This window comes from Syngnathus scovelli, chromosome 14 (genome assembly GCF_024217435.2).
Source record: "Syngnathus scovelli strain Florida chromosome 14, RoL_Ssco_1.2, whole genome shotgun sequence".
Classification (NCBI taxonomy): Eukaryota; Metazoa; Chordata; class Actinopteri; order Syngnathiformes; family Syngnathidae; genus Syngnathus; species Syngnathus scovelli.
The window spans coordinates 5,365,686-5,383,818 of NC_090860.1; the positions used below are offsets into that span (position 1 = coordinate 5,365,686).

The following is an 18,133-nucleotide window of genomic DNA, read 5'->3' on the forward strand; positions in this document are numbered from 1 at the left end:
AGAAATAGACTTTACTAAAAAACTAATTCTAAAACTATCCATGACAACCATGGTTGCCTCTTTTCCGACGACACCAGAAAGTTGCATTGTCGCGAACCACTTGAACAGGAGGGGCGGAGAAGGTTCTCAAGCCGAAGTCAGCAAACCACCCGGCTGACCTTCTGGCTCCGCGTTATCACTAAAACTTCTGCGCTCTGTCAACACTTAACTTAAGCTTCTAACGCGGACAAGCGTGTACTTACATTCGAGCTCGGTACAGACAAATAAGCGGCAAGGACGGCAAAGCAAAAAAAAAAAAAAGTTAACATTATGGATAGTGTCGAAATTGTAACCTTCAAGTGGTTTTGCAGGGGAGAGGATTCTAGCCAGTCTAGAATAGGTAAAATCTGCTAATAGTCAAATCCCCCCCCCCCCCGACATAGCTATAAATTAGCACGCAAGGTAAAATCCCCATTACACAAGCCTTTAAGTGCTGCTCAGTGCGTGATTGGATAAGCGGGAATGTACCACTCACCTAAAATTGAACAATCATACATTCAAAAGTAATAGCAGCGAAATAGCACCATTAAAGACGTTAAAGAAGCAGTGACTTGGAGGGCCTGTTCTACTTTACATCATCACCACAGCAAGCTCATCATGGCTTGCCAAAGGTCTTCAGACGAAATGTTTATGAATTAACTTCAAGTGAGCCCAGGCTTTGCAACAAACCAAACTAAAAACTTCATAGCTGTCCAAATACTTTCTATTCTTCATGTAAAATTCAAGGTTTCCTCCTAGGCTCCCAATCACAGTGAACACAGGAGTTGTGGATAGCAAAACATTCAGTTCTTTATTGACTGGAAAAGTATGAGGGACCAAAAAAAGTGCACTGCAATGACCCTCAAAACAGGCATGATTAAAATCCCTCCCAGAAACGAGCATCGTAACAACTCTCTTATTTTAGGGCTTGTATGCACATCGTGACAGGAGCTTAGCGCGCAAGGTTAAGAGAACATGCCTCAAAGCGAAGGGGGAGGGAGGAGTCAGCTGGTTACAGGGTGGCCAGAGCTAAGGGGTTCAGCCATTTCAAAATCGTGAGTCAAAGCCACAAAAAAAAACAAGAATAATGTCATCAATATTGTCCGTGCGTCTTAGATGGCATCGATATCGATGTCTTCGTCCTCCTTCTCCGGCTTATCCACTTTCACAGTCTCCACTTTGAGCTCACGTGCCGAAGAGGAATAAACCACCTGGTGGCCAGAGAAGGGGGGGAAGCAAACATGTTACACGCACCATAAAACACAAATTCTTCCTCTCTCCTCAAAACGCGCAATGGCCGAGGTATTACCTCGACATTCTCATCATCTTCCTCGTCGTCTTCATCACTGCCCTCGCTCTCCTCCTCTGCCTCCTTCAGCCACTTGATGAAGGGCGCCGCCTTAGCGCGGATCTCTTTGGCCAGCTCCTTGGAGACATACTTTTTGGAAACCTGCAGACAGTCAAGTGGTCTGTCAGTTTTATATTTTCATCTTGCTCTTGTTGTAAATGTCCTTGGGGCCCTTGAGAAAAGTCCCAAAAACAAAACACCTAAACAGCCTGCGCCAGCAGTGTCACCTTCTCGGCCCAGGCAAAGATAACGTCCTCCTCCAGGAGGTCAGCGTCGTAAAAGTCCTTGAGGATGATGGGAACTCTCTGCAACAGCTGGACTTGGTGCAGCTTGACCAAGCACTCAAAGCCACCCAGCAGGTACTTCTGAGCCTTCTTGTTGTTGTGGCAGAACTGACAACAAAAAGGACAAAGCGCTGTTCAGCTCCTCGCCAATTCAGTGCTTGCTTCAAGTGAGCTCAGATAGGCGGGGAGAAGTGGCACGGTCGGGACGCACCCGCAGAAAGTGTCGCTTGTATTTCTTGAGCTGCTCGCGGATATTCTCGTCAAAGAGCAGCTCACTGAGGATGAGCGGGCCCATGGCTTTCACGTCCAGACGCTCGGCCTCGGCCAGGATCTCCTTGTCGGCCGAGTCCACCGTGCCGTTCTCCTTCCGTTGCTACACACGTCAACAACAACTGGCATCGCCATTTCCCCAACTTATTTTTTTTTTTTTTTTAACAGCCCAGTGGCGCAAAAGAGTAGCAACCGGTGTCGCACAAACGTGTTAACAAGAAGCGCCTTTGAAGGGCACACACTTGGGGGCATTCTTTGTAATCAAGACTCTGATGCTGCAGGAACAGACTTTGTTGCACATTCACAGCTGGAAGGAGCAAGCTGCCGCCGCGGTCGACTGTTGACCATAGAGAGCTAGCAAGCGGTCAAGCGTCGGCTAGCGCCGCTACGGCAGTCTGGCATGTTACGGACCAAAGCAGAAACCGAATAGTCGGCGTTTGTTTTTGCATTTTCTGCACCGTCAAGTGGAAAAGCCCGATTGCATAACAGAGAGGAAAGACTGACTTTGACAAAGTTGTAGAAGAGGTTGACTCTCTCCTCCAGAGGTTTCTCCAGATCCTCGCTGAGCGTCAGGTTCTTGGCGTGGTCGCTGATCTCCTCCATTCGCCTCCTCTGAGCCTCCTTGGTGGTCTCCTCCCCCCAGTCGTCGTCGTCATCGTCTCCGTCCTGAAACGGGGGCGAGCCTGAGCGGCAGCGATACAAACACGAGCTGGCATGGAGGGGCGGGGGTGAACGCACCACAGCGTCAGGAGCGTCAATGTTCTCCTGGTTTCCGGCCTCTCCGCTTCCTGAGCCGTTCTCCTTGTCCTTCTTGCGGTTCTTCTTCTCTTTCTCCTTCTTGGCGGTAGTGGATCCGCTGTCGCTGGCCTCTGGCGTGAGAGGGAAGCAATGTCGAGGTTCAAGTGAGTTTGGCCCCGATGGGCGGCTTTAAGGACAGTCTCACCTGGCGGGTTTTTGAGGATGAAGGTGCAGAGTTTGTGCCTGGTATCGAGCATGCCACGGTAGCCGCAGGCCTTGCAGGACGTGCCGATGGTTTGCTTCTTCGGATTCACGTTCTGCGGAAAAGACGCAAGCATTTAGCAGAAGCAAGACGAGCGCCGGAAGCGGCTCGATGGTTTACCAGGTCGGTTTCTGGGTTGTCGCACTCGGCGCACAGCACAAATTTCCTGATGAACCCATCCAGCATGTCCTGCAGCTTGTTGGCCTCGTGCGAGCCGTTGACAATGTAACGGTCATTTTTGGTATCGAACTGGGTTTGAGCGCCGAGTTCACAGCCAAAAAACTTGGTCGGGTCTGCTCAAGAGACAAAAGGAAACAGTCAACTAACTGCATGTGCATCGTGGTCAATCTGGATGGAAAAAAAAATAATAAAACAACTTCCCATAACACAGAAGAGTTCAATTCAAATGATCCATGACAAAACATTGCATCGCTATTTATGTGTGGCAAAAATCACAACCCTCAATTATGTCACTAACATCCACAGTAGTACAAAAAAATTGTAAATTTAACATCATTAAGACGCATTTGTGCCATTTTGTAATGTGCTTCAATTTCCTGTCAAGAGGTCAACATTTGTTGGCCTTCGATCGGGATGACATCAAGTCCAGAACGTGAAAAGCTCGTCACTCGAGCCAACTAGATGAACGTACATGTTGGAGGCCTGTTCAGCGCCTTTGCAACATCGACCATGTTGACAATGACAGTCTTGATTCCATTCCCTTTCCCTTCCACCTGAACAAATACAAACATGCAGTACATATTAAAAAAAAAAAAAAAAAAAAAAAAAAGGGAAAAACCCGTGGTGCGTCCACTCCGGTCCACCTCGCGTGGGTACCTTGGCAATCAGACGGGGCATCTTGTAGCGGTAGAACTGGTCCGACACGCTGCGGTTGACATTGACAGACATGTTGGCTGGACGGCGCTACTATTAGTGAGATAAAAGGATCGTGATTGGGGACTTTCCGGGATCTTCTGTCTGGAAAAGAGGGGATGACATAAACGACTGCAAGCGTGCTCGGTCTCTGACATGAAAAACGCCGTGCCGCCGTGGCCGCAAGCTCCCCGCTTGAAGGCTAAGTTTCCACCACACAGGTTCCAACGGCTGCGCAACAGCTCTGAAACACACAGACACACAAAGGGAGCCACAAAAACTCCTGTCAGACGACAGACGGGGAAGTAGAAGAAAGCAAAATACTCAAGTGCAATTTTCCATCTAGCTTTCAGGTTGGCAAAAAATTCTTTCAGTTGTGAGGGCAATAACAACATTCATTTCCAGATGTCTGCAGACCGTTCAACCAACACAATTGCTTTTAAGAGCTTCCCCAGCAAATTCAAGATCTACATTGCGACTTGGCAGCATTTTACATCTTTTACGCTTATCATGTGGCATGAGCGTTTGATCTTTGGCTGCTGTATTTAAAAGACGTGTGACATCACAAAAAGTATTAAACATAAAAAAGGGTCATTTTAGTTAGCTGTGATTTCAGGCACCTTACTGCTTTAGCGAGCAATTAAGACAATTTTAGAAGAGGCCATTTCGAGACTGTGTGGCCAACCTGCTGCGCTTCTTGTCAGGTCAGCTGTTGTCACTTTTTTAGGGGCTCAAACTACACCAAAAAAAAAAAAAAATCAACTGGAGCACACTGGTGGCTTACAGTGTCCGCTAGACGGCTTCTGTTTTCACGCACACCAAAGGATACGCACACAAAAGGAAAGTGCTGAGTCTGACCAATTAAGTAAATAAGCTCGAGTCCGGCCGCCCACCCTTGCAGTGTGATCCAGCAGAGGACACGCAGGCGGATTAAGTACGAAGAACAAACCGATAGGCGATTTACGCATTGTGGCTTTGGTTTGAAAATAAATGGTTAACATGTTTGTCAAGGACCAGCATTGTGCAAAAGCAACAGTGTGGAGGGATTAAGGGGTGGCAGTGGAATATGAACGCACTAGTCTTATTTCTGTTAGAACCCCAGAACTACCAAGGTCTTAACTAATGCTAAATTGGTGACGAATACTGACCTATTTCAACCGCCTTGCGTCTATTTTCACACGGACGCCACTAAATCCGGCGCTGGATGAGATCTCAGAAGCTATTTCAGGCAGGTACGTTAGCTTAGCTCATTAGCCTAGCCGGCCTAGCTTGGCGCAGAGTGCGTCATGCAGCCAACGCACACGAGCGAATGGGGGAGGCGCCATTTTGATAGCACCTACTAAACAAATAGCGCACGTAGACATGTTAAACAGCAGTCGTGAGAAGGCTCATTGAAAACACACGGCGCAGCATTTGCTACTTACCGTTTTCGCAAAATAAAGACATAAACACAACGCTGATCGTCCCAAGAGGCGCAGTGAACAGTGTCGATGACTGCCGCTGTTCTTGTATCGATTGCAGCAGGCTTTTCGGGTGCTGTGTGACGACGATGAGGATGATGAAGGAGGAGGGGGCCCTCTCGCTTTTTTTTCCCTTTTTTTTTTTTAAGATGCTAGGGTTGGAAAGAGCCGATGAAGGGAGGCAAAAGCCTTGATAAGACGCGCGGGCCGCTGTGTCCAAAAATGTCCTCTGTGGAGTCGAGACCTTGAAAGCTGAGTGGAGAGAGGCGTTATTTTCCACTGTAAAATAACGTTCTTGTCTCAAAACATCGAGCATAGCGATTAAATGTAGCGGAAAGTGGTTCTCATGGGCGGCGAGGTTTAACCCGTCAGCTCCAAATGGATGAATGACTGTTACGCAAGTGTCGCATGTGTTTTAGCGTCATATTGGATCCGATATTGCATAATTACTGTACGCCACAAATAATTGTCGCCACCTGCTCTAAAGAGATTTCAAAATTAGCGTTAGCATGACCTAAATCCAGCATTAAAAGCGAAATCGTCCGACGTGTGCCTGGAAATAGCTCGTACCGTACTCGACAGGAAATAGCCTGAGCCCAGATGCTAACGGGGAAGAGCTGTGACGTCGTTCACTATCTAGGCGCAGTCGACGATGACCAAATGGCAATATTGAGAGTTTTTTTTTTTTTTTAAAAAAAAGGGGGGGGGTTAAAAACCCAACCTTCCATTAGCTCGACGTAATCGATCGGTCAATCTGCGACCGTATGAGCAGTGTAGCGAGGAGTCGGGGAAATTTAAATGATCTGAAAGAACTAGTAGTGCCACCTTACCTCTAGAATGTTCTGGGTAGTGACCTCGCTCCACGCTTCGCTTTAACAAACGATGTGTCAAATTTACAGACGAGGCATATGATACCACTTCCGGAATTGACAATTTTCTGAAATGAAGTACACATTAGAAAGCTGAAGCACTCGAAAACGTAAAATGAAGATAGATATGTAATATCATAAATTCCCTACTAATTTGTGTGAAGGGCATTGAGTTCGTCTTCACGTAAATAATCCCACTTTTCCCCTAAGATTTGTTTTATTTTGAAATAACAAAAAAGGAAATGAATACGACACAAAATTGCTTGGCTGTTTCTTGCTCTCGTTATTCATTGGCTGACACCGTGACGCAGGACGTACGCCGTTACGCACGTCAATCTTCCTCAACTTGACTAGCACAGACAGCGGTTTTGAAGATGGTGAGTGAGAACAATCTGTGCATAAAGAAGCAATCTCGCCGATTTGCGCAACGCTTTTAGAGCGCCGTTCCCTCCACGATGTTTCTAGACGACTCTTTGACGAACACGCGGACGACGTTGGGCACGGGTGCAAAACGATTTTTTTGGTGACGCCTCAAGTACGAGATGGCGCGTTGGTCACATGACTTTATTGCACTTTAGTGGCACAAAACGTCAGAATGAATGACATAACCGTACCTTAAGTCTTAAATCGAGCCTCCGAGGCGTTTGTGCTGGTATTTCAATCAGCACAAGATAAACATTAACGTGACTTTTTCGTATTGCCGAAGTAGTTAGCTCGCCACGCTAACAAGCTAACAAACACAACTGTCCATGTCTCATGCAAAATGCAGCGCGTTGACGATCTAACGATCATTTCATTAATTTTCGCATGGTCTCGCTCATTAACTGTTCATTTTGCTCGCTAATTGTGATTCGATGTGTTCAACTGTCCCGTATGACTGCTAGACAACAGGGGTGGGCAAAATATGGCCGCTCATAATTTATTCATTCTGGTTGCGTAAAACTTTTATTCATTTTTAAAAATGTTTTATTTAGAGATATGATGTAGTGGAACCTCATTCCTGGTTGAGATCAGATGTTACGTAAATGATGAATTTTGGTTAATTAATTTGAATGAACAGAAGTAGAAATAATACGTAATAAAAATGTACAACACTTGACATGATCAATAGCCTTGAAAGAGATTAATTTAACATATTTCAAATATTGTTTTTTATCCCTTTTAAATTAAAATTTTATTATTTTAAATAAAGCTAAGGTCCTAATTCCATTTTTGAATCAATTTTTCTTGTTATAAAACAATGACAAACTGAAATAATCACATCACATTTTAAATATATTTTTTGTTTGTATTAATCCTAATTTTTCCATTCATATTTGATTTCCAATTTCAGTTACCCCCTTCTTGTCCCAACTGCTTGTCATTTTCTCTCTGGATACAACCCTCTCAAAACCATATTTATTTATTTTTTGGGTTGAAATAATAATTCCTTCCTTGTGTCATTCTATCCACGCACATATTCCCTTCTTCCATTCCGCTTGCTTGTCTCCAATCAACCAGGCTGGTCACCGGGAAAGTGCCCCGCGATGGATGTCACTCTTTCTCGCCTAACACTAAAGTCTGGAGGTCTGCGGTACCCAACAGAACAGACCTTCAATGCACCGTTTGCCTTTTATTTTTTTATATAATGACAATACATATTCACAAGTGTCCTCTCAACACACTGCTTTGTTGGGGAATCATTTGGTGCGAAAATGGTTCACCAATTAGTTTTCTCTTCTCATACAAAAGTACAGTCAAGACTGGATGACTTTATGGATCCCAGAGATGGGGAACCTATGGCCAGGCCAAGTTATGCAAATGTGCTTTCACTAAGATGGCCGCGTTAAACGGTGGTCCAACCCATTGAACCACTTGACCGCCTGTTGAATTAAATGATACATTAAGTTTTTTTCTGTTCTATTTTTGCTTTTTTTTTAAATGTATGGTTTAATACAGTGAATCTCCATGTGGTATGTGAGCTCTCTCTAGTGGCGTGCAGAGGAGTCCCCAAATTAAATGTTAATATTAGCTGTTACTGTGGCCTACACTATATATTTTTTTCTTTTTAATCCAGCACGGTTAATTTGTTGCGGACAGTTCAGTTTTATTTAACTTTTGATTTTAATTTGGGTTGTTATGGAGAGCCAAGTATATCTTTCTGCTCCAAGGTAAACAACGTTACAGCAGGAGATTCTTAACTCAGAAAGCTAACATAATGCTACAAACATGAACTGCAGTCAGAGCCAACTAAGCCTAAGAGGCTAGGTATGTTCCCCAGGTGTTGTCAAGGTTCCCCATCTCTTTCGCGTATCTCCAAACAAGTTGTTTGTGGGCTTTAGCATTCAGTTGTCTAAATAAAAAGTCCAACTACCATCTGGGCTCTCGCTGTCTGAAACTCGGCTGTCCACCAAAGTAACAAAACAACGTCGTAAATATCAAACAGTCATAGTTCAGACAGTCTGATTTCAAATGAAACGAGTGTTTCTGCTTGGGTGTCCCTCAGGGCCCACTTGGAGTTTTCCACAAACACCATCTGAGCCGTCTTCTTTTCACACAGTTGGTCCTGGTGCTCGGCGATCTACACATCCCGCACCGGTGCAACACGCTGCCGGCCAAGTTTAAGAAGCTTCTGGTGCCGGGAAAGATTCAACACATTCTCTGCACGGGAAACCTGTGCACCAAGGAGAGCTATGACTACCTGAAGACACTTGCCGGGGATGTCCACATTGTACGCGGGGACTTTGATGAGGTCAGTATGGTGTAATAGAAAGGTTGGCTGAGCCTAACCATTCAAAGCCTGTTCAAGACTAGCTTCCTAAACTACTTTACACGTGGGTTTCTTTCCAGAACCTGAACTACCCGGAGCAAAAAGTGGTGACGGTGGGTCAGTTCAAAATCGGCCTGATCCACGGCCACCAGGTGATCCCGTGGGGGGACATGGCCAGCCTGGCGCTGCTGCAGAGGCAGCTGGATGTCGACATCCTCATCTCGGGACACACGCACAAGTTTGAGGCCTTTGAGAACGAGAACAAGTTCTACATCAACCCCGGATCTGCCACCGGAGCCTACAGCGCGCTAGAAAGGTACAGATAAGTTTGCTTGTGTTGTTTTTTGGAAACGTTGTGGTTGTCTCAGTGTGTAGCAACATGATCAAAACGTTCTATAGCATGATCTAATTTTCAGTGTCTTTGTAGCAATATGGATCTTTAGTAGTGGTCTGTCAAAAAAAAATCTGATGTTTCTGTAAACTGAGACAATACAAAAACTGCTTTTGATTGTCTATTAGAAACATGAACTCTTTTTGCGCCGTTTTTTGTAGCAACATAATTCCGTCGTTCGTACTGATGGACATCCAGGCATCCACGGTGGTGACGTACGTTTACCAGCTGATCGGAGATGACGTCAAAGTGGAGAGAATTGAGTACAAAAAGTCTTAAGCTACAGGACCAGATGGTGTTCCATTCCTTTCCACTCAGGGACAATGTTAGCCCTGTAATATATTGTTCATAATGTTCTGTTTTTTTAATTTTTTTTTTTTGCTTGTGGAGTTTAGTCATTATCCTGAATGCAAACGTCTTTCACATGCAAATTTAGTCACAAACCTTAGCTTCCTTCTCATTTCGTATTTGCCACTTTACACAAAATAAATGACTTCACTCAACTCTCGTTTGGTCTGAAATTGTAGAATTATACAATCAAAGTTTCACAGATTTTTTTTTTACTATTGTAAAATGGAATCACAAAAGTTTGAATTGTGAAGCATTATTTTCAAATAGGAATTGCAAAATTGGCCTTTACTGTTATGCCATTTTACAACTTTAAAAATGAAAATAAACTTGTTTAAAAAATGACAATTAGTTCTAGTTGTGCACACTTTTAATTGGATAAGTGAAAAATTCATATTACCTAAATCAAAATTCATAAAATATAAAATTGCAAGGTAAATCATGCCCACATTTATGTGTTTGCTTAACCAATTATTTGGTGTTCAAAAACAAATTTGCAAATAATTCAGTGAATATATTTCAGCTAATCAATTTTAGGGGTAAAATCGGGCAACTTTAATCAACTAGTTTTAAAAACATGCTCTATTTTTCATGATTTATTAATCAGTAATTTGAAAGAATTAATAGAATATACTAAATTTACTAAATATATTAATCTTTGGGAAAATGACTGTACAATAAACTAAATAAGATAAATATATTAAGCAACAAATTTTTGGGAAAGGACTGCAAGAAAATGTCTTTTTATATAAGTTATGATTATTAATAAACCATTTAAGAGTGCATATTGTATAAAAATGTTTGTATTAATTAACTGGAATTGATATGTCAGACAGGTTCATGTCCTGAACTGGCGTTTAAAATTGTAATTAACATTCGAAATTAGTCCATATAAGGGTCAAACCGTGTCCGTCATGAATCTTTTAAACAGCGGGCATTTTATTTTTTTTAAATAAGTCAAATAGTAGGCGGCTCGGTGGCGCACTGGGTAGCACGTCCGCCTCACAGTTAGGAGGGTGCGGGTTCGATTCCACCTCCGGCCCTCCCTGTGTGGAGTTTGCATGTTCTCCCCGGGCCCGCGTGGGTTTTCTCCGGGCACTCCGGTTTCCTCCCACATTCCAAAAACATGCTTGGTAGGCCGATTGAAGACTCCAAATTGTCCCTAGGTGTGAGTGTGAGTGCGATTGGTTGTCTGTCTCTGTGTGCCCTGCGATTGGCTGGCAACCAGTTCAGGGTGTCCCCCGCCTACTGCCCGATGACGGCTGGGATAGGCTCCAGCACGCCCGCGACCCCCGTGGGGACTAAGCGGTTCAGAAAATGGATGGATGGATGGAAGTCAAATAGTGACACCTAGTGGGGGATTATCTGTAGCGCTGCGAATTTCAAGCGCAATTACAAGCCGCCAAGACAGACGTGCTGCTCGTTCTTTCCCTTTCGCTTGCCGTTTTATTGGTCCAACTGGAATTAAGAAGCAGAAGAGTGACATAAGCAATTGCACATGCTACTTTATTTGAACTCGTGGAAGGAACGGCAAGACGTAGGTGCAATTCTGTCACTTGGCTTTAATTGAAAGCGTTGCTTTAAACATTTTCATAGACCAAAAATGTTTTAGTGTGGGTATTGAACAAGAGACAAAGAATCAATTATTAACCAAACCATTTATTTTGCATGAACAAATCCCTTCCTGCCTGGCGCGCAAACACACGCACGCAGATACTTTCACACACGTACACACACACTCAGCTGACATTAAATACGTAACACGGTGGCAAAGGGGCCAAACTCACGGTCGTGTTGCACATGCTTGAAGAAAACCATGGATATTATTTATTATGTACACCGTCTGCAATATTCCCCCAAACTAACAAACGCACATAGAAAATGGAAAGGGGGGGGGCAGAAACTGTCTGGTGGTGGTGGTGTGTCTGTGTGTGGGGGGGTGATTTTGCTGAAGAAAAACAAAAAGTGTACATGAAGATGGCAGTAACACTGAGTGACTAACTTGAGTCCTAAGCGCTAGTTATATACAGTCGATAAATTGGACAAATCAGCATGTGCCTTTTTTATTTTTTTTTTGGTGGGGAGAGTCGGGGGCTTCTCCACCAGGAACGACAAAGCAAATAAGGCACGACGAATACTTGGACCGTTCACTTTTTGAAAGTTGACCACGAGACGGATTAGGGGGCGGGCCTACAGACTTGTAGCTGGCTTGTAAACAACTGAATCGATTGATTAAGAACGCCAATCAACTACTCTTTGACCCCTATCCTTGACACGCCCCCCTCCCCCAATTAATTCACCCGCCCTAAGATACTGGACATCATCAACAAAAGAGAGCGCCACCCTGCCTTACACCTTTGGTACTCCCACACCTATGCACGAGGGAGTGAAGTGATTGATTGGCGGATGGCTTGCGTCACAAGCAAGTGCCAATGTGAGGGAGAGTCAAAAGAAGGTTTCCTGAAGCCCGTCCAGAAGAATAGGCGGAGAGCGGAGAGTGAGGCCCAAGATGGTGGCGGGTCCTGGGTGGTTATGAGCTCAGAAGGGGGAAGGAAGAAAGGAAGCAAGGAAATTAGGGAGCAAGGAAGCAGTCAGTCGTGTTTGGGGTGCTCCTTGACGTCCTCCTCGTCCGTGTACTCGGAGGGCTCGTCGCCGGGCTTCAGCAACCGGCCCACGTAGTCGTACTTCTCTGAAAATAAAAATAAAAAACAATTGAAGGAATGATAATATATAAAATATTTCATTTTATTTTCCGTTACCATCAAATTTAAATTCCACTACATTTTTCAAAACCTTTTTTTTAGATTTATATTTACACTTGAGCCCTAAACAAAAATGACATTACAGGAAGAAAAAGAGAGATTTTCTTTTTTTACCCATGAACTGCATCTCCCACTCTCGGACGCTCTCCATCTGGACGGCGCTGAGGTCTGACAGGTCGTCGTACTCATCCTTCAGAGCGCCTTTGCCCAGGCAAAAGGTGGCCAGGCCTCGGGATGCATCACGACCCGCAAACACCCCGTATGGACCCTCTGAGGCGGCAAAAACACAAAATCACAAATCCGTTTTCCCATCATCATCGCGACAGAAAGTGAAGCGCACAGAGCCATTTTTTGATTCATGCTAAATATATTTTTAAGTGATCAGCCAAGGTCATTGGTAATTCATTCTGTCAAATATCGCCTCAAGTTGGAGAGGGCGCATCGCCGTTGGGCCATTTCAAAGACCTCGCAACAGTTTGGTGCCAGACTGTGCCGATTTTTTCTACAAAGTGCACAAACAAGCCATCGGACGCGCGACAAGCGCACGCAAGCAAACGCGCTCCAGTGAAGCGTGTGTCGTTATCAGCATGCAGATTAGATGTGCCCAAAGTGTAAAGATAAACATTTGCTGACACGTTTTCCATCTGCGCGTTCGCATTCAATAACGCAGCATACTTGGTTCCGCTCACTTTAGTTCAAAGACCGAAAAAATGCTTAAGAATCCACGTACCATCCTGCTGTTCACTTATTTAGAATCCAGAAAGAACTTTGAGTTGCTGAGTTAAGGTACATCGTGTTAAAGGGCACGCATCATGGAAAATCGACTTCCTTTGCTGTAAAATAATTTTCTAGTGTATCTGGAGTATCCAGGAATGTAGAAAAGGTGCTGCGGAGATACTGTTATGATTGTTTTGGGAGGCTATTTTTTACTCTGTTCAGATTTCTTTGTTTTCCATGACGTGTTTTTTTTAATCTATTACATCACATCCGCTGGGGCGGGACAAACCAAACAAGCTAAATGGGTGTTGCCAAACAAAAATCCGAGTAATAAACATGGTGGATTAGCGAATCCGCCATGATTAAAACAAATCCGCCTTGTTTATTACTCTGTGAGACTTTTGTAGTCCGAACAACTCAAGGGTGCCGAAGTGGAGAGATCAAAATGTCCCGTTGTTGGATGCATCAATGCTGTTTTCACTTCTTGTGGGTGTATTTTGAGTAGTTGTAACAGATGAATTGCATGGAAGGTGCTGTATTATTCTTGGGTAACACAATGTGTTTAATGCATTCGTTGGCTTCTCGCTAACGGCAGCGCTAGCATTAGTTTACGTCGTTGCTTGACAGTGCTTGTTTACAAGACGTTCATAAATATTGTGAGGGAATTTATTTTATTACGTGTCAAGTCTTCTGTCGTTGATATCTTTTAATCAAAATAAACAAAATAAAATTTTAAAAAAGTCAACGCTACCTCATCTTAAAATACTACAAATGTCGACCGGAAAAGGAGGCGCACATCTTGCGGCCTAAGCCAGGGGTGTCCAAACATTTTGCAAAGAGGGCCAGATTTGATAAAGTGAAGGGGCCCAGGGGCCACTACTTTTTTCAGACATTTTTTAACTACAGAAATTTCATGCAAATACATACTGTTATGAAACAAATTTCATTGTCCCAATTGTCTTTATTTTTTAAATGACAAAATAACCAAATATAAGCCACTCAGGCAGATGTGAACAACTTTAAAAACACAAATTCTGCCTTTCATTCATATCTAAGAGTCAGATAACATTGAACAAACTGTATGAAATAATTTAATTCACAAGAGTTTAAAATTATTTTTGCCTCATGAACATTTTAAACAGGAGTTATAAGTAATGCAAAGTTGTCTGTTATTATTAAAACAAGTGAATTTTGCTCGTCATTTACAATATTTTTCAGAAAGTAATAGCTTGTGTCACGTCTACAGGTTCCTAACTTCAACAGTATTAACATAGCCACTTTGTAATATTTAATATTAAGTAATTTTTACTTTTGATTTACTTTTGACTCACAGCCCCACGTGATGAATCGCTGTTGTGATGCCAGTTCAGCTTGAAGCTGCTTCACTTTATCAGCGCGGTCACTCCCTGTTAGCTTGTCGTATGTGTTAGCATGTTTAGTCTGATGGTGTCTCTTTAGGTTGAAATCCTTAAAAAAGGCAACAGTCTCTTTACGAATTAGACAAACACAATTGCCTTGATTTTCAGTGAAGAAGTAATGTAATTCCCATTTCTCTTGAAAGCGACGGCCCTCAATGTCAACTTTCCTCGTTTTCTTTGCAGTCGCCATGGCAGAAATGAGCGGAGAGGGCTAGTGCTGCCACCTTTTGGTAATAGGAGGAATTACAGTTTCAAGTTTCATGATTTTTTTAAATTCAGTTTGACAGTGCAGGCAGGCCATGAATAATACATTATAAGACCGAAGCTGTGGGCCGTATGAAATATGACCGGGGGCCGGATTTGGCCCGCGGGCCGAACTTTGGACATGCCTGGCCTAAGGGGTGTGAAGTATCTCGTTTGCATTTAAAGAGACCGCACCAAAACGGCTTGCTCTGAGCCGCACCTCAGAACAAGTAGAAAAGAGGGACCTGTGATAGTATCAAAACGAGGAATTCAGACAAAAACATCACTGTTCCACTTTATATAGACCACAACTAAATGAGTAAAACAATAGAATATATTACCGTGATACTTGGGCTTTAAACAAACGTCAAGAGTCGGATTGGAATGCGCTACAAGGCATCTTTGCTCTTTTCTGAAGCGCTTCTTGTCATTAAACAAAAAAAACAAAAACAAAGCTTCACGTCTTCAACTTTAGGGACATTCTAAAACGTCAAAAAAACAAAAAAACAGAAAACAAAGCTTCAAATTGAAAACATCCAGCGCCGAGAGGAGAGCTTGGCTTCAGAATACTTGGAAGGTTTGGGGTTAATGGAATGTTATCAAGGCAGGACAAGGCAAGGTAGAATAAGCATAATTGTTATCCAGGGTTTTAAGGTTTCACAGTTCCACTTTCATGGTAGCTTTACTGGCTAGGCTTCAAAAATAGGCCTGTCGGATAAGTGGGTTGCTTTACAGTACAATGTCAATAGAATTGCCACTCCGTTCCATTTCACTTAATTTCAGGTTTTCTGTATCGTTTGCAAATAAGTCACGCCCTTCTCAAATCTAGTCACTGCTACAAAGTAGTGTGGGCTGGCCAGTCTACACAGAGTGTTTACAAGCAATGCCGAAACGAAAATGCACGTTCAAGGAGGAGTTGAATAAAAAAAATTCCCGTGCTTTTGCCAGGGTCGTGATCCTTATGAAGCTGAGTGCTTGACATGCAAGGCAGGCACTTATGTGTCTAAAGCAGATATAGGTGCCACCGCACTCAGCAAGAGGACTGAAGAGGAGCCCTTATTTTTTTCTTCAAATGCTGCAACGAGGGCCGTATTTCTTGTCTTTTTTTTAATTTAGTGTACCACTATAAAACTCGAAAATGTCAGTGTAAACATGTTTTTGTTAATGTAAATGTTTTTATTTTGTGTTATTCGGGCCGATAAATGCAATTGCTATACAGACACCATGTCATTTGTGTCATAACACAAATACCCCCCCCCCCCCCCCAAAAAAAAAAAAAAAAAAAAAAAGGCCCCCCCCAAAAAAAGGTGTCCTCTTTTTCTGAAACTCAAATCTGGTCACTATTTGAGGTTAAGGTTTCAAGTTACAGTTGTGGTTTCAACACAAGTGGGCGCGATTCATGGAAGATTTGGAATTTCCAAGTCAGGTCATCAACACATTTAAGGCAGTCAGTGTGATGACAACCGCCAACAAGTCGTAAACGTGCACGTCCACACGCTAACGTTAGCATTCCAACTCGAACTTGGCGCCTCTTTTGCCATGTGAATTGTCAAATGTTGTACTTTGAAACGTAGTACATTGAAACGTATCTTTTCAAAGTGTACTTTGTTGAAACATGATTAATTGTGAACAATTAGCACGTATCCATCTTAATTTAGTCCTGAAAAAAGGCTCACTTCTATCAAAACAGAACGAGATGTTGATAGCCTGGGAAGCGACTCTACGCCCAATTGCTGACACGTAATCAGTCACGTCTCTTAATTAAAAACGCACATTGTGCGAATGAAGACGACAGCGAACGTCACCAAAGTCTCCGAGTGGCCGTGCTAACTCGTTAGCATCCAGCGCGATAACCCCATTCAAAAGAAGACAAAAGCTCCCCGAAAACGAGCGAAGCAAGCCCCCGATTCACAGAGCAACTTTACGCCCGACTGTCTGCTTGAGGACATAGAAGCCGAGAGACACGCGAGGTAGCAAAGGGTCTGCGCACCTTTCCCGTAGAACTTCTTCCCGCTGGTCACGTCGAACACCTTCATATTGACGGCCATGAGGATGCGGGGGTTCCGGAGCCCATCGTACTCGCGCAGCTGCTCCAGCGTCAAATCCCGCCGCCTCATCTTGGGGAGCGCCGAGGCCTCGTCGCCCCGGGCCGCGCCGTCCGCGCCGAGCCGCCTGGCCCAGCGGCGATAGAGCAAAACACACGCCGCTACCACTGCCAGCAACACGGCAACGTTCAGCAGCATCCCACCCAGCCCGAGCCCCCCGCCGTCGCCGAGCTCCTCTGCCACGTCCTGGCCGCCGCTGGTGTCGAGCGGGGCGGTCGGGTTGTCGCCATCGTCCGCCATACTGCACGGTTAGCGTCTACCCGCCCCTGGCCTTGTGATGCGTTCGGGGATGTCGGAAAGAAGCCTGACAACTTGACAAGAACGGGATTCCCATTACGTGACTTCAACGTGGTATTTGAGAGCCCTCAAATAACCAGAAAAAAATCACATTAAACTTCAAACCAAGAGACAATTTCGGATGAGACATTGTGGAAATAGATTGCTTATTACGTTGTTGTTTTGACATAACGAGAAAAGTGCTGTTTTTCCCCAGTCACATAAACCCACATAAAAAAAGACTAGTACTATATCGTCAATTACATCAAAACCACTTTGCTCTCAAAATATGGCAAATATTCCGGTTCCTTAGATGTATTAAGCTTTAAAAGTAATCTATACTGACGTTTGTTTCCTAACATCGCTGGACGCCCGGCGTTCAAATTTCCGAGGGGTTTATGAAAGCAGCACGTCACCGCCCACTTGTGTTGCTACCTGATTGTCTGTCCTCATTTGCCACCCGTACTGCCAAAATAACTACATTGAAAGCACGCCTTTGGTCTACGCCAAGAGTTTTCCAAATACTGTGGAGCCTCGGTTTCGAACGTCCCGGTTCTCGAACAAATCAGTATTCGAACATAAAATTCGAGATTTTTTGCTTCGGATGTCGGACGAAATTCGGTTGTCGAACCTCGCGAGATGAGCCGAGAGGACCCGCATGCCAACTGACTCCGTTCGTTATTACGTTCTCGTTACTCTGAGGATTGCATCAACCCTAATTATGCCTCCTGCCTCCAAAGGAAGCAAGTGGGAGCAGTAAAGCTATCCTAAAACACAAAGACGGTCCGAAAGCAATGCGACAGTGAGCGCCCGGCGCGCTGCAGTTGCGCGATCAGACCAAATTAAGCTCCCTGCGCACTGAGGTCCACTTAAATTTTGGAAAGTCCATTAGGACTTTAAAAATATTTTCTAAATTTTAGCGACGGCTCTGTCACAATAATGCGACCAGCACGGTGCAGTTGCACGGTCGGCGGCGCGCTGCAGTTGCGTGATCGGACAAAA

At 44.1% G+C, this 18,133-nt stretch overlaps 3 protein-coding genes across 6 annotated transcripts; 1 reads left to right on the forward strand and 2 right to left on the reverse strand.

Annotated features, from left to right (window-relative positions):
- Positions 1-803: 803 nt before the first annotated feature.
- On the reverse strand, positions 804-6,193 carry eif5 (eukaryotic translation initiation factor 5). Of its 4 annotated transcripts, none has more exons than XM_049739961.1 (11): positions 6,084-6,193; positions 5,218-5,505; positions 3,758-4,037; positions 3,573-3,654; positions 3,041-3,213; positions 2,864-2,975; positions 2,425-2,789; positions 1,862-2,023; positions 1,594-1,758; positions 1,328-1,468; positions 804-1,229 (listed from the first exon to the last, which is right to left on the reverse strand). In XM_049739961.1, exons 3-11 carry the CDS (start codon positions 3,827-3,829, stop codon positions 1,131-1,133), a joined length of 1,371 nt encoding a protein of 456 aa, XP_049595918.1. In that variant the 5' UTR covers positions 3,830-4,037; positions 5,218-5,505; positions 6,084-6,193; the 3' UTR covers positions 804-1,130. The 4 variants fall into 4 exon arrangements, with proteins under 4 accessions (XP_049595918.1, XP_049595917.1, XP_049595919.1 ...); XM_049739960.2 differs by lacking the exon at positions 6,084-6,193 and adding an exon at positions 5,824-6,074; XM_049739962.2 differs by lacking the exon at positions 6,084-6,193 and having other exon boundaries at positions 3,758-3,847; positions 3,950-4,037; positions 5,218-5,816.
- A 175-nt stretch (positions 6,194-6,368) lies between these two features.
- vps29 (VPS29 retromer complex component) lies at positions 6,369-9,765 on the forward strand. The gene is made up of 4 exons (XM_049739972.1): positions 6,369-6,499; positions 8,662-8,853; positions 8,952-9,187; positions 9,424-9,765. The coding sequence occupies exons 1-4, from the start codon at positions 6,497-6,499 to the stop codon at positions 9,539-9,541; spliced, it is 549 nt and encodes a 182-aa protein (XP_049595929.1). The 5' UTR covers positions 6,369-6,496; the 3' UTR covers positions 9,542-9,765.
- Positions 9,766-11,249: 1,484 nt separating this feature from the next.
- On the reverse strand, positions 11,250-17,129 carry pgrmc2 (progesterone receptor membrane component 2). Its single transcript, XM_049739971.2, has 3 exons — positions 16,741-17,129; positions 12,487-12,642; positions 11,250-12,299 (listed from the first exon to the last, which is right to left on the reverse strand). The coding sequence occupies exons 1-3, from the start codon at positions 17,093-17,095 to the stop codon at positions 12,202-12,204; spliced, it is 609 nt and encodes a 202-aa protein (XP_049595928.1). The 5' UTR covers positions 17,096-17,129; the 3' UTR covers positions 11,250-12,201.
- Positions 17,130-18,133: the final 1,004 nt, after the last annotated feature.

What these genes read in the sequence shown, in the direction of transcription:
- eif5 (XM_049739961.1), bottom strand. Translation starts at nt 3,829, where the DNA reads ATGTCTGTCAATGTCAACCGCAGCGTGTCGGACCAGTTCTACCGCTAC. An exon ending in TCTTCTACAACTTTGTCAAA is followed by an intron (nt 2,024 to 2,424) that starts GTCAGTCTTTCC and finishes TGACGTGTGTAG; the next exon opens with CAACGGAAGGAGAACGGCAC. An exon ending in TCTTTGCCTGGGCCGAGAAG is followed by an intron (nt 1,469 to 1,593) that starts GTGACACTGCTG and finishes GACTGTCTGCAG; the next exon opens with GTTTCCAAAAAGTATGTCTC.
- vps29 (XM_049739972.1), top strand. An exon ending in TACGCGGGGACTTTGATGAG is followed by an intron (nt 8,854 to 8,951) that starts GTCAGTATGGTG and finishes GTTTCTTTCCAG; the next exon opens with AACCTGAACTACCCGGAGCA. An exon ending in GCCTACAGCGCGCTAGAAAG is followed by an intron (nt 9,188 to 9,423) that starts GTACAGATAAGT and finishes CGTTTTTTGTAG; the next exon opens with CAACATAATTCCGTCGTTCG.
- pgrmc2 (XM_049739971.2), bottom strand. Translation starts at nt 17,095, where the DNA reads ATGGCGGACGATGGCGACAACCCGACCGCCCCGCTCGACACCAGCGGC. An exon ending in GAAGAAGTTCTACGGGAAAG is followed by an intron (nt 12,643 to 16,740) that starts GTGCGCAGACCC and finishes TTGCCGCCTCAG; the next exon opens with AGGGTCCATACGGGGTGTTT. An exon ending in GTGGGAGATGCAGTTCATGG is followed by an intron (nt 12,300 to 12,486) that starts GTAAAAAAAGAA and finishes TTTTATTTTCAG; the next exon opens with AGAAGTACGACTACGTGGGC.